Genomic DNA, 26,999 nt, shown 5'->3' with positions numbered 1-26,999 from the left:
TTCATTATGGTAATCATTGATGTTACTATGGTAATTGTTTTGGGGCACCACAGACCACACCCGTATAAAGTGGTGAACTTAATATTTAATGTTGTGTGTGTCCTGACTCCTCCAACTAGCCATTCCCCCATCTCTCTCCCTCTCCTTCAGCCTTCTTATTCCCTAAGACACAACAATATTGAAATTGGGCCAATTAAAGACCCTACAATGGCCACTAGTGTTCAGGTGAAAGGAAGAATCACACATCTTTTACTTCTAATCAATAGCTAAAAATAATTAAACTCAGTGAGGAAAGCATGTGGAAAGCTGAAGCCTAAAGCTAGGTCTTTTTGCTTCTATAGGGTTAAGCCAAGTTGTGAATATAGAGGAGAAATTCTTGAAGGAAATGAAAAGTGAACACACAAATAACAAGAAAGAAAAATAGCCTGATTGCTGATATGGAGAAAGTTTGCGTGGTCTGGATAGAAGATCAAACCTACTACATTCCCTTAAGGCAGAGCTCAATCCAGAGCAGGGCTCGATCTCTTTCAATTTCATGAAGTCTGAGTGAGGTGAGGAAGCTGCAGAATCAAAGTCTAAAGCTAGCAGAGGTGGGTTCATGAGGTGTAAGGAAGACAGCTGTGTCCAAAACATAAAAGTGCAAGGTGAGGCAGCAAGTGCAGATATAGAAGCTGCAAAGCAAGTTATCCAGAGATCCAGCTAAGATAGTTCATGAAGATGGCTACACTGAACGACAGATTTTCAGTGGAGACAAAACAGCCTTCTATTGGAAGAGTCATCTAGGAGTTCCATAGCTGGAGAGGAGAAGTCAAAGCCTGGGTTCAAAGCCTCAAAACACAGGCTGACTCTCTGGTTAGGGGCTAAGGCAACTGGTGACGTTAAGTTGAAGCCAATGCATATTGATCATTCCAAAAATCCTAGGGCCCTTAAAAATTTATGCAAAATCTACTCTGCCTGTGCTCTATAAATGGAACAACAAAGCCTAGGTTAGAGCTCAACTGTTTGCAACATGGTTTACTGAATATTTTAAGCCCACTGTTGAGACCTACTAAGGCCCCTGGTCACCCAAGAGCTCTGATGGAGATCGACAACGAGATGAATGTTGTTTTCACATCAGCTAATGCAACATCCATTCTGCAGCCCATGGATCAAGGGGTAATTTCGACTTTCAAGTCTTATTATTTAAGAAATACATTTCATAAGGCAATAGCTGCCATAGATTCTTATGATGGATCCGGGCAAAGTAGACTGAAAAACTTCTGGAAAAGATTTACATTCTAGATGCCATTATGAACATACATGATTCTTGGGAAGAGGTCAAATATCAAAATTCACAGGAATTTGGAGAAAATTGATTCCCACCCTCATGGATGACTTTGAGGGGTTCAAGATTTCAGTAGGGTAAGTCACTGCAGATATGGTAGAACCAGCAAGAGAACTAGAATCAGCAGTGGAGTCTGAAGATTGGGGACTGAATTGCTGCCATCTCATTATAATACTTGACCAGATGAGGAGTCACTTCTTATGGATGAGCAAAGAAAGTGGTTTCCTGAGATGGAATCTACCGTTGGTGGAGGTGCTGTGAAGATTGTTGAAATGACAATGAAGGATTTAGAATATTACATAAAATTAGTTGATAAAGCAGCTGTAGGGATCGAGAGGATGGACTCCAATTTTCAAAGAAATTCTGTGGGTAAAATGCTATCAAACTGTGTGGGCTACAGAGAAATCATTTGTGAAAGGAAGAGTCAATTGATGGGCAAACTTCACTGTTGTGTTGTTTTAAGAAATTGCCACGGCCACCCCAGCTTTCATCAACCACCACCGTGAGCAGTCAGCAGCTGTCAACATTGGAGCCAGACCCTCCACCAGCAAAAAGAGTATGACTTCCTGAAAGCTCAGATGATGGTTGGGATTTTAAATTAAGGTATGTATGTTATTTTTAGACATAAAGCTATTGCACTTAATAGGGTACAGGGTAGTGTAAACATAGCTTGTATATACACTAGGTAACAAAAAAAATTTTATTTGACTTGCTCTGTTGTGGTATATGCTTTACTGTGGTATATGCTTTATTGGGGTGGTCTAGAACTGAATCCGCAATATCTCCAAGGTATTCCTGTACATGCCTGCTCCAGTGATAGATATTCTTAGAAGGAGGAGGAATTTGGACCAATTCTCCTGGTTCTTGGCTAGAGTCCACACCATGTGTTTGGAGCATGGAACTCACAGCTTACTTGCTCAGGCTTAGAGGAAGTGGAACATATTATAAGAGGGTCTTTGGATTAGTGAGGAAACTAAACCCAGATCATATGAAGAAGAATAAAAGACTCACTGAGGCTGATATCTGCTTTCACACAGCTAGAGCTTCCTCAAGGAAAGAAAATCAGGCTGTTACCCGTGACCGCAGAGTTAGAGCCAGAATTAATGGGTGCAGGATGGAGGTGGATTTTGCTCCACAGAAGGGGGAATGAAGAGCCTGGCCTTGCCCTAGTCAGAAAGGGCAGTATGAGAGGCACAATGTTCAGCCATAGGCTGGATGAGTAAGTGGCAGAGGGTGGTTGAGGGTGATGGCACATAGACCCTTGAAGTCCACTGCCAAACTTAGAGCCTTTGTTGGCTATTGGGCAAACCCACCCAATTAACTAGTTTATCTGAAGCTTTGTCGATTCATCGATGAAATCTCAATCCCTAACTCAAAAGACACATTCTTATATATTTTTAGACAAGTAAACTCTTGTAATATAATCTTAGATATCTCCAAGGTATGTCCTAAGTTGATAGGTGAAGCCAGGTAACTGCAGACCTTGAGTGGCCTGTGATGATCTGTAAGTGTTTCTCTAGAATCTCTTCACAGACTATAATTAGACTGGAAAGTCACTGGCCCTTACTTCCAGAGCCTTCTGAGAAGACTGTACACTTTCTAGATCAATTTCTGTGGTCTGCTGATGTCAGAGTCAAGCCAGCCAGTGGAACTGCCATGAACTCTCTCCTTTTTCACTTTGGGGAATGGTGGTAGCAGTGGTTGTTACTGTAATCAGAATGTTGAAGACACAAGGGACAATTTCACTGGTTTTCCCTGTACCTCTTCAACTTTGCTTGTTTCCCCTTGCCCTTGGAGGAAAACTCAGGCCATTGCATATTTCTGGTCAATCTGAGGTATTAAAAAACCCCACAGTCATTTTTAGTCCAGTGTCAATTTTGTACTTAGAAGGATGAGTCCCATGTAAGAGTCTCTGTGTCCACCCTCCATTCAAGGTTCAGGTTTTTATGTAGGGGGTCTTAGTGAGCAGGAAATTTTCAAACTGGGAGGCGAGGGGGTTGGATGGATTCTCTTCTCTAGGATTCTCCTTCCTCATTTCTGAAACATTTGGCATGGCCCCCCCTGGACCATGGAGAGTGAGGAGAGAAGAGTGATTAAGGAGGTAGGAATAATCATCCTCACCAGGTGCTGCTGGAGGCTGGCAACATGCCCTCTGGGCCTGTGCAATTTGTGCAAAGCTAGTGCCTTTCTCTAGCAAGCTGCTTTGTTCAGAGATTGCTTCTTGTGGAGCAATTCCCTTGGTGCAGGTGCAGTCCATTCCTTCTTAGGGCTCATCACGGACTCTTCCCGTAGACCCCAGGAGCCCTCAGTTCCTGTGATCTCCTTCTGCCAATGGCAGTTTGCCAAGGCATCCCAACCAAACAGCATCATGGTCTTCTGCAGAGGCAGATGGACCCTACCTGAAGTTTGTTTCAAAATGTTCAGACTGATGGTGCCACACACATACTGAGAGACTATGGAAAGGTGTAGAGCTCATGTAATGGAGGTCTTTGGGCAGCAGGGCAGGCCTCTTGAGTAGCCCCAAGTGGCTTGAGAGAGTAAGGGAAGGAGACCAACCAGGGCTTTTAACATGGGGGCAAGTGTTCCCACCAGCAGAGGAAGTCCCCAGCCTTTCTAGGAGCATGTTCACACAAGGGTACAGGGGGAAGAGGAGGGTGAGGACTGAGAGCCATCAATATTCAGACGGGAAACATGGAGTCAGTTTCCTCATTACAAACAGGCTCTGCATCAGCTCATCCTGGTCCAAATCAGTGTACAGGATTCCCTCATGCACACATCTTTCCTCCTTGAACTTGGTGGGTAAGTCATGGTAGTGTGGATCTTTATTTATTTAAGAGTTATTTATTTATTTATTTATTTAGAAAGTGTGAGCAGGGGGAGGGGCAGAGGGAAAGGGAGAGAGAGAATCTCAAGCAGACTCCTCACTGAACATAGAGCCTGACCCGGGGCTTGATCTCATGACCTGAGCTGAAATCACGGGTTGGATGCTTAACCAACTGAGCCACTCAGGCGCCCCTAAAAGAAAGTCTTTTTATTAAGAGTTTACAGAAATCCAGATTAAGAAAAGCTGGAAGCTGAACATGAGTTGGTGACCTTCCAGAATGATTCAGGTCTCAGGCAATGAAGAAGTAAGAAAGGAAACCAGGCTGTGGATTCAAAATATGTTGTGGAGGTAGGTTACCCACATCTTCTTAGATTTCTCACTACCCAGGGCTTCTTGGCTTTCCTCCATCTGTTGTCAATCAGTTCAAATTTTGTGTTTATATGATGAGAAACAGAAATATATGCAGTGTAGAAAGAGCTTTGGAGAGTTGGTGGACTGTGCTATTTGTCCCAATAAAAGGTTTTCTGAAGATGGTAACTAGGCAGGACCCACAGTATGATCAGGATTGCATGACTGAGCTGGGAGTGAGTAGCTCATTTTGTATGCCTCCATCCTTATCTGCCAGCTCCCATAAAAAATGTCCTCTCCCAACTCCATTATTCCCATCTTCTGCTGGACTGATTTTTACCTTTATTCTCAACACCTTCATTTGTTTTGTCTTGCAAGCTTAATTAAAGTTTAAGGTGGGCAGACATTACTGGAGACAGAGTGATCTCTTTTTTTTTTTTCATGTTTAACAATCTTTAATTCAAATGTGAAAGTTCAATACAAGCCATTTGTAGGGCTTGGGACTTGTTCTTTTAAAAACAAGAATGGAGGAATGCAACAGAATGAGCTTTCCACTTTTTCTTCAGAAACTTTCAAGGAAAGGATAGATCATAGGGCCATAAAGAGCCATTTAGTCATACCCACTTTCTCCCCCTACCAATAGTCTTTCACCCATTCCATAATCTTAATACACATTCCTGAAGGAAGATTTACAGTTCAGCTTGCTTACATAACCATTTAAAAATACTTAGCACCAGCTTGCTTCCTCTAATGCCAAACAAATCAAATCATGAAACTACTTCAATATGCATTTCTTCTTTTCAAAACAAGGGGGTACTTATTTGTAGAAAGCAATACTTAGCCTACAGATCCATTCCCCAGAAATGGCATGTGCCATTCGAAGGCCTAGACACGCTCAGGCTTTCAAAGTGGAATACCTGGCCTAATGTGCATAGAAGCATGAATGGCGAAGTTGAAGATCAATATTATAACTATTTTTTCTATTTATTTGCAGCACAGAAAAAAAAAATGGCACACTTTGGAAATTCAGTGGCACAAGGTACTCTGCCATAACTTGAGGGACATTATACAGTTAAAAAAAAAAAAAAGGAAATAAAAAGGAAAAAAATCCCCCTGTTTGAAACACTGCATTACATAACTTTACCTGCCCAAACAGACCATTTACAAATATTAGGTCAATAAACTGCTAACATCCATAAAAAGGTAGCTTTCTTACTAAAATGCAAGAATTTAAAAGATTGGTATCTAAACAAGAAAAGACAAAAACAAACTGGAATGAAAACCTAGACATCACATCTAAAATCGGGGCTTTTTGTTTGGGGCTTCATACTTTTCTCTCCCTCTACCATATCCTGCTGGAGTTCCAGGCCCCATTCCTCTAGGACCCTGTCCACCCACAGGTCCCGCACCTCCCTGCCCAAAGCGCTCAGTACGCATGTCGCTTCCCATCATGGAACCACTCATGGTTGCTGGTGGGATTCCAGGATTAGCTTCATAACCTATGCCCACCACCCCACCCAGAGGTGGAAATTTCTGGCCTCCTGAACCTTAGGGATCTCCCATGTTCATTGCTCCTCCACCACCCATTCTCATGTCTCTTTCTCTTGGATCCATGCAGCCCATCCGGCTATAACTTTCCTCTCTTTGGCGTCTCATTTGCTCTTCCATTTCACGCTGACGAATCATCATCTCTTCTTCCCTTCTACGTCGTTCTTCTTCTTGCCTTGGTTGCATCTCTTTACGTTTCTGCATTTCTTGATTGTGAAGTTCTTCCATGCATCTTCATTCTTGCTGACGTCTCATCAGATCTTGACGCAAAAGATTTGCCTGATGCTCATGATAGGCATCTTCCATTTCACTTTCCAATTTGTCTTTTGCATCTTTCATGTTTTTTTCAACTTGTTCCCTTTGCTGTTTTTCCATTTCATCCAGGGATTTCCATCGCGGAGAGTATTCGTACTGAAATGTGCCATGCTGGGCAAAACGAGGAGGCGTTTCTCTCTCCTGTTGATACATTGGATTCTTCTGTGCAAGTTTTTCAGGAAGGCCATCTTCATCATCTAGTTGTTCAAGTGGTTCCACAATGACTGGACGAGGAGTTGTTGTCAGGAAGAAACACCTTCGCTGCATCTTTCAAAGGCTTTTCTTGCTGCTGGTTTAGAAGCCAATTCCACAATGCCTTTCCCTGTAGATCCACAATGCCTTTCCCTGTAGATCCACAATGCTTTTCCCTGTAGATCTGCCCCGATCATCCACAATCACAGCAGCCCTTTCAATAGGACCCAGTTGGCTAAAGGCTTCTTCCAACGGTTCACTGGAAACACAAGGTGAAAGATTTCGAAGGGAGAGGGCAGCGGCTTGTGTGGCAAAGCGAGCCCGAAGCTGCCTACCTCTCCTGGGTGTATCAGCAAGTGCAGCTTTGGCAGTTTCAGCCAATGCCCAGATTCAAGTTTAATGAGCCCAAATCCTTGGCCTTGGTCGATAAAAGCTGCTCCTGGTTCTCATATTTCGCAGACAGTCTTTTGAATTCCTCCTCTGTGGTGCCAGCAGGTGGATTCCCAACAAACAGCCGCCCGCGCTGCGTGGAGGTTTTCTCTCCAGGCCTCCCCGAGAGAGACGAGGTGGCGTCCAACCCCCCGGAGTCGCTGAGCTTCTCGTCTGTCGCTGCGGCCGCCGGCCCGCCGGCTGGGGGCCCCGCTGGTGCTGCCGGGGGGCGGGCGGGTGGCGCTGCCGGCCTCCGCGGGGCTCCCCGCCGCCAGGAGCGCTGCGGCCCGGCCCGCCGCCCGGCTTCGGCCCGCCGCCCGGCTTCGGGCGCCTGGCATTCTGCCGCCTTTCGGGCCTCGGGGCCCGGGCCCCCTGCGGGGGGAGGTGGCGGGCCCCCGGCCTGAGGCGGGGTGCTGGGGACCCCGCTGCTCGGCGGCGCCCAGGTGACAGCGGGCGGCGGGGGCGGGGTGGGGCCAGGCCCCGTCGGGGCGCCCGAGGTCGGAGGAGTAGCAGGCGGTGCGGAGCCCGAGGCCGGCGGGGCGCTGCCCACTCCGGCCGCCGGGCCGGGGCCCGAGGAACGACGGGCTTGGGCGAGGCCTGGGGCGGCGGCGGGATCGGGGGCGCGGGGCCACCCTGGCCCGGGCCGGGACCCACGGGTCCGCGCTTCTGATTGAGGCCCGCGCCGGGTGGCGGGGAGCGAAGTCGCGGAGGCCGCCGCGGGTCCCGAGACAGGTCTGTGATCACGGGGCGGTCGAGGCAGACCCGGGGAAGACGCTCGGGGACCCTGGAGGCCCCCTTGCTTCACACGAGGTGGCGGGTGGCACAGGCCAGAGTGATCTCTTTTTAATGACATGTTGCAGTTGGAACCCAGCCTCTTAGGAAGTGCAAACCTGGGAGGAATTTGGTCTGACTCCTTCCACTTGGTGGGGTGACTCCAGGGCCAATTTAGATTTTGCTGAAATTATAGGAACATTTTAGAAAACTTATGCTTTCCATGCGCAAGTGCAAAGGATGCACACAAATACGAGCATCAGGATGAGGGAGTCCTTGACCATCTGCGTTCCCCCAAAGAAGCATCCATCTCTGGGAATATAATGGATATTGTTGAAGATGGAATGCTGGTAACTGTGTTGGGGAAAGGTCTGGGAACTTCTTTTTTTTAAGATTTTATTTATTTATTGAGATAGAGTGGGGAGGGGGTGCTGAGGGAGAGGGAGAGAGAATCCCATGCAGACTCCACACTGAGCTCAGAGCCCTGCAGGGTTCAGTCTCATGACCCTGAGATCATGACCTGAGCTGAAATCAGGAGCTGGAGGCTTAACTGCCCCAGGTCTGGGAACTTCTGATTATTTTCAAACACAATGACTTAGAACATGACAGTTTTTTTCTTTGTCATTTTTATTACAGTAGACATTGTGTAATGAAGTTTTCACTGTAGAGAAATTAGAAAACATTAAAGTATCAAAATAACATGCCCCAATTCTACCACTCATCAATGACCATTATAAGTCATTTGGTTTCTATTTCTATGCAATTAGTTAAAATAGGATCACATTCTGCACTTTTTCATCTGTTTAGTTCACTGATGAAAATATCATAGGACAGTCTTTTTAAAATAATTAATAATTCCATATTTATCAACCGAGCACCTATTATGTACTCAGCATGTGAGATACTGGGCACAGAATGGGGGGACAGATGTGCTCTCCCCAAACTTAGTTTAGCAGAGGAGATAGTCATTCATGAAGGACCATGCCGTATGTTGTGACAAACTGTGATCATTATGTGCAGGAAGCACAGAGGGTATGATAAGAGGCTGGTGTAATTGGGAGGGTCAAAGAGGTTCCCTGTGAGGAAGGGAATGTTGTGGGACAGCGAGCTGGTCAAGACAGTGGTAATCCCCCACTTATCTTCACACCTCCGGTGCTGTGTCACCGACCTTGCTACAGTCTCAGTAGAGTTAGAAAGCCCCCTTCTCTCTCTCCTGCTCCCTTTACTCCTCTTTATTGAGGGAGGAGCCTTGAGATCCATGAGTCGGGCTCCAAGCCTTCTTCACTGTGCGGTCCAGACTCCCTGTTCATGTGCCCCTGAATCTCTGTCCTATTATGCATTCTTCTCTTTTAGACATAGCTCCAGTGTCAGGTCCTTTTTCAACAGGGGAGAGGAGAGGGGTTTTCTGCTCTCATTACCACTTGCAGGAGGCTACGATAAGCTTCTTCAATAAAATATGTGGTATAATAGTGAGGCCCTTTGATTGCAGGTGAGAGGAACATTCTTCCAACAGAGCCAGAGTCAGATTCATGCAGCAGTGACCAGCTGACTCTGCCATGTTAGCCTAATCTCGTAAGTGAGAGGTGGGCTTGGTTTCAGGCCCTCCAGTGCATGTCTGAATAGCACTTTTGGGGAAACCTGGCTCATTCTCTTACTAGATGTGTAACTTGAGCAGGTTGATGAAACTTTGCCAATCTCAGTTTTCTCACTGATGAAGTAGAGATGCTGACTCTGTTGTTGGTTTCTGTTGTTTTGTCTGCTAGGTGTCTCTTTCTCTGGGGAATGGTCCAACGCCATCTGGTGCTGGAGGGGCTGCCGTTCACCAGCCCCACATCTCTGTCCACAGGGCTGGACATGGAACTCAGACCTGGCCAACAATAGTGACGCACTCTCTTGACCACAGAGAGCAGCTGAAAGCTGGGAAAGTGACTTGAGTGAGGTCAATTGGAATCCTTCTCTGGGGTCTTATTTATTCTAACGACAGAGGCCAACCCTGTCTTTCTCCTTGCATCAAGAACTAAAGGGAGCTGCTGAAGCCATGTTTCCTATTACATAGGGGAAACCCTGTCTGGAGTAGGAGAGAATAAACCAAAGAGAGCCAAACGTAAGTGGGGGGAGGAGAGGGAAGAGAGGGGGAGGGGTACCAGGGTCATATCACTCCAGGAGAGACCCTCTCCCTTGTCATCATTCCCAAGGCCACAATTACCTCCAGACTTCCCTCTTAATGTGTTTCTTCAAATTTTCTTTTTTGTTGGTATTAGTTTTGGTTGGGTTTCTAGCACTGGAAACTAGAACTAAAGAAAGTCCTGGCTAGATAAAATATCTGCTTTATAGAGTTGTGAGCATTAAATTAATTGCTGTATTTGTTAAGTGCTTAATTAGCACAGTATCTGAAGAACGGCAAGGACTTAACAACTTATGGTTAATAGTATTGGTGGGACTTGTCTTCTTCCTTGAACCTGAGCAGTAAAGTGTCATCTGTGGCTTTCAGCAGCATCAGCATCATCTGGGAGCCTGTTAGAAATGCTAAATCTTGGTCCTTGTATGTGATCTTCTCAATCAGAATGTGCATTTGGCAAGGTCCACACCTGACTTGTCTACAAAATACACTCTAGAAAGCACTGGCCTGGTCATGGTGATGACTTTTTAGATATACCACCAAAGGTGTGATCCATGTAATAAAGAATCAATAAGCTGGACTTTATTAAATTGAGAACTTCAGTCTGTGAAAGGTAGTATCAGGTTAGAAGACAAGCCACAGACTGGGGAGAAGATATTTGCAAAGACATATCTGACTGTTATCCAAAACATACAAAGAACCCTTGGAGTAAAAAAGACAAGAAATAACAAGTGTTGGCAAGGATAGGGAGAAAAAGGAACCCTCGTGCACTGCTGGTGGGAAAGCAAGCTGGTGCAGCCACAGTGCAGAACAGTATGAAAGCTCCTCAAAAAATTAAAAATAGAATTGTCATATGATCAAAATTTTTTGCCATAAATTCCACTACTCGGTATTTACCCAAAGAAAATTAAAACACTAATTCAAAAAGATATATGTACCCCTGTGTTTACTGCAGCATTGTTTACAATAACCAAGATATGGAAACAACCCAATAGATGAAAGGATAAAGAAGATGTGGTGCATATATACAATGGAATATTACTCAGCCATAAAAAAAGAATGAGATCTTGTCACTTACACAACATGGATGGACCTAGAGGGTATTTGCTAAGTGAAATAAGTCAGACAAAGACAAATACCATATGATTTTATTCATGTGTATTTTGATTTAAGAAACAAAACAAACAGAAAAAAGAGACAAACAAACAAACAAACAAACGAAAACCAGACTCTTAAATACAAAGAATAAACTGATGGTTGCCAGACGTGAGGTTTGTGTGCTTGTGGGGGCGATGGGCAAAATAGATAAAGGGGATTAATAGCACACTTACTGTGAGGAGCACTGAACAATGTACAGAATTGTTGAATCAATATATTGTACACCTCAGACTAATATAACACTGTACTTCCATTAAAAAACTTTTTAAAATAAAAAAATGACATTCTTTTCTGGAAAAAAATGACATCTTGCTCTCTTTTATGTACATACATATGTGTGTATGTATATATGTATATATATATATACATACACACATGTATATTTCAAAAATGAAAAAATTTTAAAGTTCAACAATAAGAAAACAAATGACTTGATTAAAAAATGGGGCCAAAGATCTTAACAGATATTTCACCAAAGTAAATCTGCAGATGGCAAATATGTATATGAAAAGATGCTCCACATCATATGCCTTCAGGGAAATGGAAGTTAAGACAATAGTGAAAGGGAGCACCTGCGTGGCTCAGTCAACTGAGTGAGTGACTTCGGCTCAAGTCATGATCTTGGGGTCCTGGGATGGAGCCCCACATTGGGCTTCCCACTCAGCAGGGAGTCTGCTTGTCCCTGTATCCCCTCTTCCCCCTCCCCTCACTCATGCCCTCTCTCTCTCAAAAAATAAATAGAATCTTAAAAAAAAAGACAATAGTGAGATACCACTATATGCTTATTAGAATGACAGAACGCTGTCAACACCAAATGCTGTTGAGGATGTGGAGTAAGAGGAACTCTCACTCTTTGGGGTGGGAATGCGAAATGATATAGCCACTCTGGAAGACAGTTGGTGGTGATTCTTTTGTTGTTCGTTTTGTTTTTATAACACTAAACATACTGTTACTATAGGATCCAGCATTCTTTTTTTAAATTAACATATAATGTATTATTTGTTTCAGGGGTACAGGTCTGTGGTTCATCAGTCTTACACGATTCACAGTGTTCACCATAGCACATACCCTCCCCAATGTCCATCACCCAGCCGCCCCATCCCTCCCACCCCCCTCCACTCCAGCAACCCTCAGTTTGTTTCCTGAGATTAAGAGTCTCTTTTGGTATGTCTCCCTCTCTGGTTTCATCTTGTTTCATTTTTCCCTCCCTTCCCCTATGAGCCTCTGTCTTGTTTCTCAAATTCCTCATATCAGTGAGATCGTACGATAATTGTCATTCTCTAATTGACTTATTTGGCTTAGCATAATATGCTCTAGTTCCATCCACATTGTTACAAATGGCAAGATTTCATTTTTTGATGGCTGCATAATATTACATTGTATATACATCACAAATCTTCTTTATCCATTCATCTGTTGATGGACATCTAGGCTCTTTCCATAGTTTGGCTATTGTGGACATTCCTGCTATAAACATTGAGGTGCATGTGCCCCTTCGGATCACTACATTTGTATCTTTGGGGTAAATACCTAGTAGTGCAATTGCTGGGTCAATACGGTAGCTCTCTTTTCAACTTTTTTTTTCCATGCAGAACATGCCCTCTTTAATACCCATCACCAGGCTAACCCATCCCCTCACTTCCTCCCCTCTAGAACCCTCAGTTTGTTTCTCAGAGTCCATAGTCTCTCATGGTTCGTCTCCCACTCTGATTTTCCCCCCTTCATTCTTCTCCTCCTGCTATCTTCTTCTTCTCTCTCTTTTTTTTTTAAACATGTAATGTATTATTTGTTTCAGAGGTACAGGTCTGTGATTCAACACTCTTACACAATTCACAGTGCTCACCATACTACTTACCCTCCCCAGTGTCTATCATCCAGCCACCCCATCCCTCCCACCGCCCACCACTCCAGCAACCCTCAGTTTATTTCCTGAGATTAAGAATTCGTCATATCAGTGAGGTCATATGATACATGTCTTTCCCTGAATGACTTATTTCGCTCAGCATAATAAGCTCCAGTTCCATCCACATCGTAGCAAATGGCAAGATTTCATTCTTTTTGATGGCTGCATAATATTCCATTGTGTGTGTGTGTGTGTATATATATATATATATATATATCCATACCACATCTTCTTTATCCATTCATCTGTCAATGGACATCTTGGCTCTTTCCAGTTTGACTATTGTGGACATTGCTGCTATAAACATTGGGGTGCACGTACCCCTTCGGATCCCTACATTTGTATCTTTGGGGTAAATAACCAGTAGTGCAATTGCTGGGTCCTAGGGTAGCTCTATTTTCAACTTTTTGAGGAACCTCCATACTGTTTTCCAGAGTGGCTGCACCAGCTTGCATTCCCACCAACAGTGTAGGAGGGTTCCCCTTTCTCCGCATCCCCGCCAACATCTGTCATTTCCTGACTTGTTAATTTTAGCCATTCTGACTGGTGTGAGGTGATATCTCATTGAGGTTTTGATTTGGATTTCCCTGATGCCGAGTGATGTTGAGCACTTTTTCATGAGTCTGTTGGCCATTTGGATGTCTTCTTTGCAGAAATGTCTGTTCATGTCTTCTGATTGATAAACCCCTGGCCAGACTTAATCGAAAAGAAAAAAGAAAGGACCCAAATATATAAAATCATGAATGAAAGAGGAGAGATCACAACCAACACTAAGAAATACAAACAATTATAGGATCCAGAATTCTTGTTCCTTGGTAATTATCCAAAGGAGTTGACGACTTCGGTCTACAAAGACCTATACATGGATGTTTATAGCAGCTTTATTTATAATCACCAACACTTGGAAGCAACCAAGATGTCCTTCAGGAGGGGAATGGATTAGTAAGCTGGGCTACATCCAGACAATGGAATATTATTCAGCATTAAAAAGAAGTGAGCAGGGGTGCCTGGCTGGCTCAGTTGGTTAAGCGACTGCCTTCAGCTCAGGTCATGATCCTGGAGTCCCGGGATCGAGTCCCACATCGGGCTCCTTGCTCAGCAGGGAGTCTGCTTCTCCCTCTGACCCTCTTCCCTCTCATGCTCTCTATCTCTCATTCTCTCTCTCTCAATTAAATAAATAAAATCTTTAAAAAAAAAAAAAAGAAGTGAGCCATCAAGCCATGCAAACAGACAGAGGAAACTTCAATGCATATTGATAAGTGAAAGAAGCCAACCTGAAAAAGCCATATACTTTATGATTCCTAATATGCGGCACTGTGGGAAAGGCAAATCTATGGCGACAGTAAAAAGATCAGTGGCTGCCAGGGGTTAGCGGAGTGGGGAGAGATGGAGAGGTGGAGCACAGAGGATTTTTAGGGTGCTAAAAAATACCCTGTAAGATACTAAATGATGGATACATGTCATTACACATTTTGTAAAACCCATAAAATGTACAACACCAAGAGTGAACTCTAATGTAAACTATAGACTTGGGGAGATTATGATGTTTCAATGTGGATTCATCAATTGTAACAAATATACCGTTCTGGAGGGGCTTGTGGATACTGGGAAAATCTGTGCATGTGTGGGAGCAGGAGGTAGGTGGGAAATCTCTGTTTTGCTGTGAACTCAAAAGTTCTCTAAAAAAATGAAGTTTTAAAAGAAAGCACTGTGTGGACACCAGAAGCACAAGAAACAAAAGTAAAACCAGACAAATTAGACCAAAATCAAACTTCCGTGCATCAAAGGACACATTCCACAGAATGAAACGCAATCTAAGTATGAAACAAAATATCTACAAATCATATGCCTGATAATATATAAATGACTACAACCCAACAACAAAAAGACTCCAAATAACCCAGTTAAAGGATAGGCAAAGGATTTGAACAGACATTTCTCCAAAGATGATATACAAATGGCAATAAGCACATGAAAAGATGCTGATATCACTGAACATAAAGAAAATGCAAATCCAAACAACAATGAGGTATCACCTCGAACTCAATAGGATGGCTACTATCAAGACGAAACAAAACACAACAAACCCCAGAGAATAATGAATGTTGGAGATGATGTGGTAAAATTGGAAGCCCTGGACAAGGTTGGTGGGAATGTAAAATGGTGAAGCGTCTGTGGGAAACTGTCTGTCAGATCTTCAAAAAATTAAACAGAGTTACCATAGGATCTAGCAATTCTACTTTTAAATAAGTACTTAAATGAACTGAACACAGGAACGCAAATAGATGTGTGTCCACGTGTGTTTATGGCAGCACTATTCACAATAGGCAAGAGATAGAAGCAACCATGGATGGATGAATGAATGGATAAACAAAATGTGGTCTATCCATATAATGGAATGTTATTCAGCCTAAAAAGGAAGGAAGTGCTGACATATGATTGAGTGGATGAACCTTGATGACATGGTGCCGAATGAAATAAGCCCGTCACCAAAGGACAAATACTGATTCCACGCAAATGAGGTACTAGAATAATCAAATCATAGAGACAGAAAGTAGAGTGGTGGTTGCCAGGGGTGAGGGGAGGGGGTTAGAGTGAGGAGTTGCTGTTTAATTGGTACAGTTTTAGTTTTACAAGTTGAAAAATTTCTGGAGATTGGTTGCACAACAGTGTGAATATACTTAACACTACTGAATTGTACATTTAGAAATGGTTAAGATGGTGAATTTTATGTTCAGCATTTTTTACCCCTTAAAAGTCAGACCAAGGGCAAAAATAAAAACTAAAGAGCATTGGCCTGGTTGACTGGCAATTCTCTGATGGAAGGGTATGAGGCAAAGAGATGTCACAAGCGATTGTCCTACTAACTCCAAACAGAGACACTAAGATGTGTGCCCCAGAAGTCAGGAAGTCAGTGAGGTAGGACAAAGGTTTCACAACAAGTGGAAAGAGTTGGCAGTGAGAATATCACTAGCAAAGAATTTCTGACTAGCAGCCTTCGTCTGTCGCCTGGCTTTCACGGAACTCCAAAAAGACTGTGCATAGTTGAAGTTTGACTTGGCTCTTCCATAACTGTTGCCTTGCTCTTTGTAGTAAATCTAGTCGGAATTCTTTTCTAACCTAATAAGGGCAAGTTAGTTTCTGGACCGAATGTAGCCCTCAGAATACAGAAGGGCCTTGTTCTGGAAAAATTCATTTCTAGACCAGTGGAGTGAAAGTTTGAACTGATTTGTAATTTGAAAACAATCCTAGAAATGGTCTTTAAGTTATCGGTTCTTATTATACAGATCTTAGGAAAGTATCAATGTTCTGAAAGTTCTCAACACCAGCTTCATTCACAGCCAGTGGCTGCTTTTAATAGATAGAATTTTCTGTGGTTCAGTCAAAGAGATTAGAAAAAGAATTCCAGACCTGAGACTCTTCCTTCCTTCCAGGATTCTGGTCAATGTAGTATATACACAAAGGGTGCTTTCCAAATGGAGACCAAAATATTATATTAAGGGCTAGACAAGTGCCTGGAGCCCACTCAAATGTGTGGCTTCTGGGAAACTTTGATGAGGACACAGGTTTAACCTGTGCTTAGAGTAGGGGTTTTGGGGGAGACTGGAAAATGGCTCCCTAAGAGACATCTGTGTCCTGATTTCTGGAACCTGTGAATGGGACCTTATATGGCAGAAAAACGTCCTTGCAGATGCCATTAAATTAAGGATCCTGAGACAGGCAGATTCGCCTGGATTATCCAGGAAGGTCCTAAATGCCATCACATGCATTCTCTATAAGAAGGAGGTAGAGCAAGGTTGGACGAGTCACAGAGGAGAAGGTGACCTGAAGACAGGGCCGAGAGAGAGATTCAAAGATGCTGGCCTTGTAATTGCTGTGATGTGGCCACAAGTCAGGGAATGCTGACGGCCGCCAGAGGGTGGAAGAAGCTAGGAACAGACTCTCCCCTAAAACCCCTGGCGCACAGCCCTGCTGACAGCTTGATTATGGCCCAGTGGATCCTGATTTCAGACTTCTGGCCTCCAGAACTGAGAGAATAATTTCAGTTGTTTTGAGCCATCCAGTTTGAAACAAAAATGAATACATTTGTAACTGTTGAAACTAAATAAGGTCCCTATGCTGTGTGGATCCATCCTCGGCACTCTGGTGCACACGCCTGGATACAGGCATTGCCAGAAGGTTAGCTTCAAGGAGACAGGAGCGAGGGCAACAGGCAAACAGAAGGCCTCCTCGGCATGAGGAGAAGAACCCTGCCTTTGAGGCACCGTGACTCTGCCCACTAGTGAATACGGCTCTATGAACTCCATATTTCCACTCCAGCTCCCTTGGGGAGGGACGAGCCAGTAGAGCAGAAAAGTAACAAGGGACTGAAATTGTTGCTTACAAAACAACCCATCCCTGCCCCACCGCCTCCCATGTACACATTACGGGGAAAGGGAGCTTGGGCCACAAGTGGTGCTCCTTCTCCGCCTCCACCCCCCATTTCCGCAGCTGAGCTCATCTCCCCTTTTCCCTCTCTACCCCCTCAACTTACTCAGCCATCCATGCCCCATTTCAGTGCATGGCATCATGCCATGTCCTATACACACCAGGAAAAGTGGACCACACTTGATGCCCCCTTTTCCATCATACCCCCATATCCAACTGGAAATTTAAGCTTTTTTATCCTCCACTAAAAATCCTTGGGAAAGAATCTCCTTTTTCCATTATTTTGTCCTCTTTTGCAGGAGACTCACAATACCCAAATCTGATCCATTATTGCCCCCATGGAACCCCTTTAGTGGCTTCCTGTTATGTTTAGCATAAAGTTCTAGCTTGTTACAGTTTAAACTTGCTTTCTTTTGAGATTCCCCACTCCTCTTAATTTTACTCTGCCCTTCACTCTAAACTGTGACTATGGCCACAAAGATGCTGTATGTCCTGACCACAGAAGTAGTTTCATGGCTCTGAGTCTAGTGTCCTTTCTGCTGTGTGATCTTCCCTGGCTCCCCACCAGAATTAGGAGAACAAAGCCCAGCCCTTTGATGGTGTTTCTCTCTGACCCGGGAAGAGGAAACCTGATCAGAGGGCTCCTGGGAGGACAAGTCATCCTGGACATTGCCGATCAGCATCTTTGTCATTTCCAGCAAGAGTCTCAGAATCAATATACTTGTTCCAAAAGTTTTCAGATCACCTCCTAAACTGAGCTGATTCCCATCCTTGGTATTCTTCTAGAATGTATACATTCACTTCTTGTTTAAGGAAACTTGGTTTACTTTTTTCTTTAATAAGTTTAGAAGATGCCAATCTTTGCACTTAATGATTTTTTTGTGGTAAATTAAGGGAAACAACTCTAACTCTACTCCATATCTAGACTACTACCTCCTTCTGATCCTTCTGCTTCTTTCTTTCAGTGTGTGAGCTTCTGCAGGGCAGCCTTCTCAGCCCCACCCAAGCGTGTCACTCAGTGCTTCCATCCCTGCTGGAGTGTGTACAGTTGTGCAAAGACTGCCTGATGGTGTAGTAGATCTCTTAGAAAATAGTGTATTCTCATGTCAAAACAGGTCTTATGATATGCAGCTGTTGATTAAGTATCACAACTTTGAATTGTTTGAGCATTTGCCCAGAAGTGACTGAGCAGCCTGGAAGAGTCAAGATTATTTTGTCTCTGCTACCAGAAGAAATGGGGGCTCATGAATATGTTGAGTTCAGCTGTGGAGGAATATATGCTGCATCTCTGCACAGGTAAATTTTAACCTTGGGCAGAAGACCTGTCCCCTTGAGAGCAATTGGTTCCCCCACCTAAACAGACAACATTTTTGCTTCAGGTCAAGCTCCTGGCCTGGGTCTAAACTATTACTTCTTGGAAAGCAAGTTTGGTTTTACCCAAAGGAAAAGTCTATTTTGTGTGGTGGGATCTATAGTCCATTCCATGTATGCCCCATGGAAGAAAGTCCTCTGTATCCTGCTTTTCCTGCTGTTGGTTGGTTGGCACTTATCACCTGCTATCTCTAGGTCAGGGGTGCCCTCCAGTCACAGCAGCTCCTGTTAATGGATAATATAGGAACATTTGCACACTATATGCCAATATGGTGGCCATTTTAATGGATAAACCAATAGAACTGAAAATTTAAGTCTTCTCTGCACTTTGTACAGGACTTACCACTTTATGCATGCTCTGTAAATGTAGGAGAAGAGATGATGATAATGAAAAAGTCCTGGAGAGTCATAGTTATAAGTTCTGAACAGGTCTGCTCCAGCAAAAGGGTCTGCTCAAGCTTTCTTAGCCTGTCTCCTATTTAGGATCATGCTGTGCAAACAGACACTTAATCAGATGGAAGAGAAGACTGCTTGCCCTCTTTACAAGGTGGAGGGGGCTGCAGCCACCGTAAATAACATCAACTGAATGTCTGCAGTGACCTCACTTCTAACAGAGAAGTCCTGGAGATCTTTCGGTCCAGCTTCATGAAACTGAGACAGCTAGCCTGGTAACTCTGAGAAAAACTGCCATGTGCTTTGGGTGCACCTTTTGGGCTCTGTCCATCCTGGGTCCTGCCTAAGGGAATGAAACAACCTTCCTCTGCCCGACCAGAACTCTCAAATAGTACCTTGATTTGCTTGTGGCAATTCACTGGAATTGTAGTCACATGCCCTGTCCATTCCAACATAGTTCTTCCTCCAGCTAAGACCAATAGCTGTGGGAAGGAATAGCAGCTGAGGGCCACTCCCTTTTGAAACATTTTCCATCCACTCGCAAACCCCCTACATCTGTGCCTTGATCACACTCCTGGAACCTGGTTTTCCTTGTGGCAATTAAGTCCGTTGATCTCCTGATTCTATTTTCAATATCCTCCTCTGCCCCAACACCTAGGATAGTGCTTCCATCCATGCAAACAATAGTTATCTACCAAAGTTCCTCGTTTCCTACTCATTTATGCTCAGAAATATGACTCACGGAAGGAGTACAAAACTAATTGGGAAAAAATGGAAAAAATCCAATTAGGCATGAGAAAATAAAGGAGTGAAGCCATGTAAGCTAATAAGAGAAAAAACAGCTATGATGATGAGACTGAATTGAAAGCATAGATAGAGTGGGGGGCGACACACCCAGGAAGTGATCAAAAAAGGCAAGGAACTTAGGTGGAGTTTAACATGAACATGAGTCATTAACAAATGGAGCAACTGGTTTTGTTTTGTGAGATGAAAGTTCCAACCAGTTTAGTCCACCAATTGATTTTGTTTTGTTTCGGTTTTCCTCCCCATAGAATTACTTGGTTGTTAGATTCCTCTTTCCTCATTAAATTGCCTGATTTAATTTAAAGATATAATGAATCCCTCTTAAAGACAGATGGGGCAGAGCAGAGAATTGTCCTGGAAACATGACGGAATTTTCACAGGTTGGGTGGCAGATGGACTGTCATCAGCGTAAACAGAGAGGAGAAGGTTAACAAGGAACATCTGGTTCATCTGTAACTCCAGTTCATCTGTAAACTGATGAACCAGAGTGTTCCCTGGAATGAAAGACTCCTTATCCTGGGATTACACCTTTCTGTGAGAATTAAGCTACCCATTGAGTCTGATTACACAAGAAACAGAAAATAAAGAAACAGAGAGTAGACAGAGAAGGAGAATCCAGGGAACCAAGTCTTCCCAGCCTGATGGCCAACTCCTGCTTCCAATAGCTGCTTCCTTCTGCAGACGTGTTTTGCCACTGGTCTCCCCAGTGCCATCTTGGGTCCCTCGGTAGCCTGATGTGGAGGTCATACAGGGTCCCTCCCAAGGCCAGGAAAGGCCAACATTTACTGAGATACTTTACATACAGCCTACAAATCCTTATACATGAGGAAACAGAAGGTGACAGAAGTTCAGTCATTTCCCCAAGTTCTGCTCAGTGGTGGAGTTGTGCTTTGAGGTCATCTGAAGCCCAAGCCTACACTGCTTCCACTGAGCCATGCTGTCTCGTTCACAAGATAACATGTTTTTCCCCCCAAACCTTATTCAGACTGTGTAGTTGCATTAGGAAAACAAGCCTACCAAATAATGCAGGGTCACATTGTACTAAGACGTCCTTTGGCTTGTACTTTGAGAGAGAACTCAGGTTTGCTGACTTTTCCCTGGATCATTTTCTGAGTTTTAAGGCAAACATCTTGAAGGGTATTTCATGTAGACCCTATGTCTCCTTCAAAAGTCATTCCACAACCTTTGTTGAGTACCTACTAAGACCAGTTTCCATGTGAAGTATCTGGAGATGATAAGACCACATCCCTGCCTATCGGATGTTCAAGATCAAGTGAAGGAGACAGTCATGGGCAGTGAGCTATATATAACCTGATGCATGCAGTGGTATAGGCTGAGCACCAGAGCTGAGAAAGAGCCTCATACCTTCAACAACTATTTACTGGGTGCCTACTATGCCTCTCTATTTCTCTCTCCTCTCTGTCTTGTGCATGCCTAAGCATGTTATTTCCAAGAATTGGATATGGGGGTACAGTGGGTACCTGCTGTCTTTTCCTGTCCCCCTTTTCCCATTGTTTTGCTGGCACCACACCATTTTTTCTTCTAGGGAACTGTTCTTTCTCCACTCCCTATCCATGTGACTCTAAGTGTGGCTTGACCCACTTCCTGATGTGGAGACACAAGCATGTTCCATATTCCTGTCCAGAGATAGATTTGGGAATGGGTGTGTGATCCAAATCAGACTAGATCAGAGTTATCCCAGGACATTCATTGGACCTGTGGAGAAAGAACACTCTCTGCTGTGGTTGCTAAGCAGGTGGGGTGCATACCCGAATATGCAGGCTCCCCAGCAGAGAGCCTCATCTAGAATGAAGCTGACCTAGAGCAAAGACAAAAGAAAGGCTGAGATGGACTGGACCTGGGTGGTCATCTTGCATTCTGGGCCCAGCCATGTGTGGGCAGATGTGTGGACTTGCAGATGTGTGATCCCCCAAACCTCCAGCACAATTTTCACACCAGCTCATCAGGAAGAGTTGAGTAGCTGTTAATCACATGATACTCTCTGACTTTCATCTGCTGTTGTTCTTGGTAAATAACATCTTTGGGAAGCCCATTGGAGGAAGGGTGTCTGGCAGGGTAGGATCCAGGTGTGCTTGGGTTCCTGGTCATAATCTCAATCATGATACTGTCAAACGTCATCAATACTCTCAGCAGAGGCCATGCAATCATTTCCCCACTTGTATTCAGATAGGATTTAAGTTCTCTAAGAGCTTTTGTCAACAACATCAATGGTTATTTGTAGGGTCATGTCATTGGCTTTCTTATCCATGAAACTGTTAACTAACTGTGGCTACAAAACCTGAAAAAGGTGTGAAATGGAAACACCCAAACCTCTGTCTCCCATGATGTTTCTATACAACCAATTACTTGCAATCATCACAAAGGACTTTAACTTGAAATAAAACACCCTTTCCTTTATTCCTTAAAAAGTATGGTGACAGATGTGACAGGCTTGTGGTGAACACAGCATAACATATGGAGAAGTTGAATCACTATGATGTACACCTGAAACTAATGCAACATTATGTCAACTCTACTCAAATAAAAAAACCTTTTTTTTTTTTTTTTAAAGTACAGATACCAGGGTGCCTGGGTGGCTCAGTCAATTGAGTATCTGACTCTTGGTTTTGGCTTAGGTCATGATCTCAGGTTTGTGAGATCGAGCCCCCTGTCGGGATCTGCACTCAGTGGGGAGTCTGCTTGAGATTCTCTCTTTCCCTCTCCCTCTGCCCCTCACCCTGTTCATGCTCTCTCTCTCTCTTAAATAAATAAATAAATAAATCTTAAAAAAAAAATAAAGTACAGATACTATAGTCAGGCCTTTCTACTTATATAAAGTGCTAGTTGAACACCCCCCAGCTATTAAAATGACCAAATCAAACCCAAACTAACAGTCACATATCTGGCAAGAATGTGGAGCAACAGGAACTCTCGGTCATTGCTAGTGGTAATGCGAAATCCACTTTGGATTTTGGTTTGGCAGTTCTTACAAAGTTAAATACAGACCTACCATATGATCAAGTAATCACACTTGGGGGTTGAAAACATGTTCACACCCAAACCGGCACATTGAATGTTGATAGCAGTTCTATTCACAATTTCCCAAACTGGTAGCAACCAAAATGTCCTTCAAGATGTGGTTGGATAGCTGTGGGTCATCCATACAATTGAATATTATTCAGAAGCCACAGATATGGAGAAAACTTAATGCATATTGCTAAGTGGAAACGCCAGTTTGGAAATGTTACATAGTGAATGAGTCCAACTATATGACACTCTGGATAAGGCAAAAGTATAAAAACTATAAAAAGATCAATGACTGCTGGAGGTTTGAGGGTGAGGGACAGGGAGGGAGGAGTAGGTTGTGCACAGATTTTCATGGCTTTAGTGAAACTATTATTTATGACAGTGTGACCATGCATTTGTGGACAACTACAACGGTAAAACACCAAGTGTGAACCATAGTATAAACTAGAAACTTTAATCAACTGTAACAAATGTACCACACTAATACAATGTATTAATTAATACTAGGGGATACTATAAAGGGAGGATTTTTATGGGAACTCTCTGTACTCTCTACTCAGTGTTTTGTTCTGTAAATCTAAAACTGTTTTAAAAATGAGGAATTAACTTTAAAAATGTTATTGATAACTCAAACAATTTATTCAATAATTCAGAATGTTGATGAAAGTCTTGCAATAAAATGCAAAACAATAATTTAGGTGTGTGATGTGATTTGAAATATTAAATTTTATAACAAGTAATAAGCAATCAGATTAAAAGCTTTATAAATAGATTAGTATTTCCAAATACACATGCAGTTAAATTTGCTGAAAAATATGTTTCCCAATTTCTAGTCTCTTATGCAGCTCTAAACACAATTGCAGAGAATTGTGTCAATCAGAAATTAACTTTGAATATTGAAAAGAACAAAAATGTTATGGCACAGCTAACATTTTAGTGTGAAAATCTGTATGTACATGGCAAAAATCAATGCATGCATTGATAAACACATATTTTGTAAGTAAAAAATAAAATAAAATAAAGCATTAGTTAAGGAAATAAGCTTATTAACTCTCTACTCCATTCACATAGCATACAAAATATTAAACATTGTACAAAAGAAACTTAAACACCCATCTAAACGTTCAAACCACCCATCAAACGTTCGACCATGCTTTGGTGCTCCTGGCTACAAAATGTCATTTAAAATAAAAATGACAATACATATGGAAACATATTTCTTTCTTTCTTTTTTTTTTTTTTTTTACCATTAACTTGTTTTAATGTTTCTTCACAAATGGTGAAAAATACTAAAGTACAGACAAGGAATAATCATAATGTTGTGGCCAACATTATAAATATGGAATTATAAATTTAAACATTTTCTGGTTTAAAAAATAAATCTGGTAGTCAATGAAGCTCTGCGGGGTCTCCGCGTCTAGTAGGGCCAGTCTCTGCGTTCCTGACGGTGCTCGCCTTTATCCATTTTTCCAGGTCCTCCGCACCTGCCTCTTCTTCCTCCCATCTGTTCCATCAAAGGTCCAGGGGGCCCACCAGGGCCGCCCCGTCTTCCTCCACCAAAGCCACCTCGGTCCATGCCCCGGCCACCACGGAAGCCCCCTCTGTCTCCACCACGGCCACCTCTGAACATACCACCGGGACCACTGCGGTCCATGAGGCCGCCTCTTCCGCCCTGCATGCCACCAGGGCCGCCTCTGCCATGGTCACCACCCGGGGGTGGAAAGGGTGGTGGAAGGAAGCCTTCAGGCTTTGGGGCCTTACACTGGTTGCATTCTGTTCTCCAGGCGAAGTTCTGGTTTCCACACCCCGGATTGGGGCACTGCCAGTCTCCAGCTCGGTGCTGGACATTTCCTTCTCCGGATGGGTTCCCTCGGGAACCCCGAGGCCCTCTTGGGGGAAAGCCACCTCTGTCTCCTCCACGGCCTCCCATACGACCCATGGGGCCCCCAGGACCTCCTGGGCCCCCTGGACCTCCACGAAGTGGCGGCGGCATCCTTCTGCCCTCACGGGGAGGCATACCACCCCACATGCTGTTCATCGGAGGCTTCTTCCGAGCAAGAGAAACCTTAAGTTTGCTCCCTTGAAAATCTTTCCCATCAAACCACTCCACAGCAGCCTTGGCAGTTGGTGGGTCTTCATAGGACACTGGAGCATCACCTTTGGGCTTTCCTGTTTCCTTGTCCAAGTAGATATGGATCATGGGTTGTCCGGTTCTCTTGTTCATCGTAACAACTCCACACTGCTTAAAGAAGTCTGCCAGATCATCTAGAGTCACATTGTCATTTAAGCCTTGCACGTAAATTGCACTGTTGTCAGAGTCTTCATCTGGATCTACAGGTGGGCCTAGATCAAGATCTGGTCCTTCGTCCATGGGTCCACCAGGCTTACTGAAGCCACCTCGCTCTCCAGCGCCCATTCCACCGCGTCCTCCTCCCCGCCCACCTCTGCTCATGCCTCCACGATCCAATCCCCCTCTTCCCCTGCCCCGGTTATCAGGGCCACTCATGCTCCAGTTTTCTCCTGGTCCGGAAAATCCTCCAGACTGCTGCCCATAGCTGCTTTGTTGACCATAGCTACTCTGCTGTCCATAGCTGCTCGGCTGCCCATAGGGGTTCTGCTGAGAGTCACTGCTCTGATCATAACTGGTCGGCTGTGTAGAGGAGTAGCTGGTAGGAGGATAAGATGGTGGTGCTGTGACTGGCTGCATGGGGTAGCTCCCAGGTACCTGGGGTAACTGTAGTTGCTCTGTCCCTATCCTAGGCTGGGCTGGTTGTGACCCCCTGTGCTAGATTGAGGTTGACTAGTCTCAGCGGGTTTGTTACCATCCTGCGGTCTTGCAGGTGCGGTGGCTGCTGGCGGCTGCCCATAGGCTGGGTAAGCAGGCTGAGGGCCATAAGCAGACTGAGCTGCACAGGAGGCCTGGGTGGTAGTGGCCGTAGCCGTGGTCGTTCCGTGAGCACCAGTGCTGTCCCCCTGGACAGGCTGACTGTATGCCTGGGGGGCAGCTGGAGCAGTATAACCAGCAGGAAGCTGTCCATGAGAAGCTGCAGAGGCGGTCTGCCCATAGGTCGCAGTGGTCTGAGCCTGCTGTAGCTGACATCAGTGGGCTGTCCATAGGTGCCGTAACTTTGCTGCCCATATGCCTGGGTGGTCTGTGCGTATCCTTGAGTGGGCTGGGCGGTGTATGCACTGTATCCCTGCTGGGCTGCCGCTTGGCTGTAGGTACTGTAATCCGTGGACGCCATTTTCTCTCCTTCCTTCTCGTTCTCTCTGGAAACATATTTCTAGTAAGATTTTTCAGTTGTGATGGCATAAATCCTCCTGCTGTAAATTATACCACACTTTGCCTGCAGGTGTAAAGAAATCATCACTGCCCTGGAAATGACTCTAGATTTAATTTTTGTATTTCTATGTGAACTCCTGAGGGGGACATATATTTCTTCAAGAATGAGAACATTTCCCTGTGCAAGCTCTCCCTTCCCCAGGCTCTGTGCAATATTCTGTGCCCCATGGCAGGAATAATGCTTAACCATTAGCATCGTAAACCGCTTAAAGGACAAGGTGTGGGTGATTTGAAAGCTATAGCAAGTGGAACTGAGCAAATTAGGCCTGTCCCTGTTGTTTCATCTTTATTTATTAATGGCAATAATTCTGTCCTAATCTTTTGTACAGCACTTTATCCATTATGTGGCGTGTAAAGCTCTTTAAATGATTTTCATTGATGTCTTCCTTCTTCTGCACAGGCGAAAGGTTCAGATGGCTCTAATTCCTTAGTGTGAGGCCATGAGATCAGCAGATTCTTGTGGTTCCTGATGTTAAGGGGTCTGTAGAGACTCATCCTCTCCTCCCCAAAACAAGAACTTATAACTGATGAAGTAAGCCATAAACAGATCAAAGCAGACAAAAGTAATGTCATTTTAAAGTTTTCAGGCATTGAGGATGGTGACCTTAATTTTGTTGAAAGTATGAGCATGATTCAAGACAAAACATGCCAGTCAGAAGAAGTGGGGCCAGTCACCCCTGTAAGCCATGAAAAGTCAAGTCA

General features: G+C 44.0%; 1 protein-coding gene and 1 pseudogene across 2 annotated transcripts; both read right to left on the bottom strand.

The window, feature by feature from the left end:
* Window positions 1–4,938: 4,938 nt before the first annotated feature.
* Window positions 4,939–9,309, bottom strand: LOC123842814 (splicing factor, proline- and glutamine-rich-like; annotated as a pseudogene). Its single transcript, XR_010407091.1, has 3 exons — window positions 9,170–9,309; window positions 6,722–7,779; window positions 4,939–6,675 (listed from the first exon to the last, which is right to left on the bottom strand). The product of XR_010407091.1 is annotated as a splicing factor, proline- and glutamine-rich-like (transcript).
* A 14,904-nt stretch (window positions 9,310–24,213) lies between these two features.
* On the bottom strand, window positions 24,214–26,219 carry LOC123842168 (RNA-binding protein EWS-like). Its single transcript, XM_054506741.2, is given in 3 exon segments — window positions 24,214–25,681; window positions 25,684–26,043; window positions 26,046–26,219. Coding segments are annotated over 3 exon segments (1,824 nt in total). The 5' UTR covers window positions 26,200–26,219; the 3' UTR covers window positions 24,214–24,371.
* Between the last annotated feature and the right edge of the window lie 780 nt (window positions 26,220–26,999).

The sequence above is a fragment of the Mirounga angustirostris genome, unplaced genomic scaffold, assembly GCF_029215605.1.
Source record: "Mirounga angustirostris isolate CCGP_5_RB_7025 unplaced genomic scaffold, mMirAng1.0.hap1 SCAF_1, whole genome shotgun sequence".
Lineage (NCBI taxonomy): Eukaryota > Metazoa > Chordata > Mammalia > Carnivora > Phocidae > Mirounga > Mirounga angustirostris.
The sequence above is the reverse complement of the archived record's forward strand: the minus strand, read 5'-3'. Positions and strand labels throughout refer to the sequence as shown.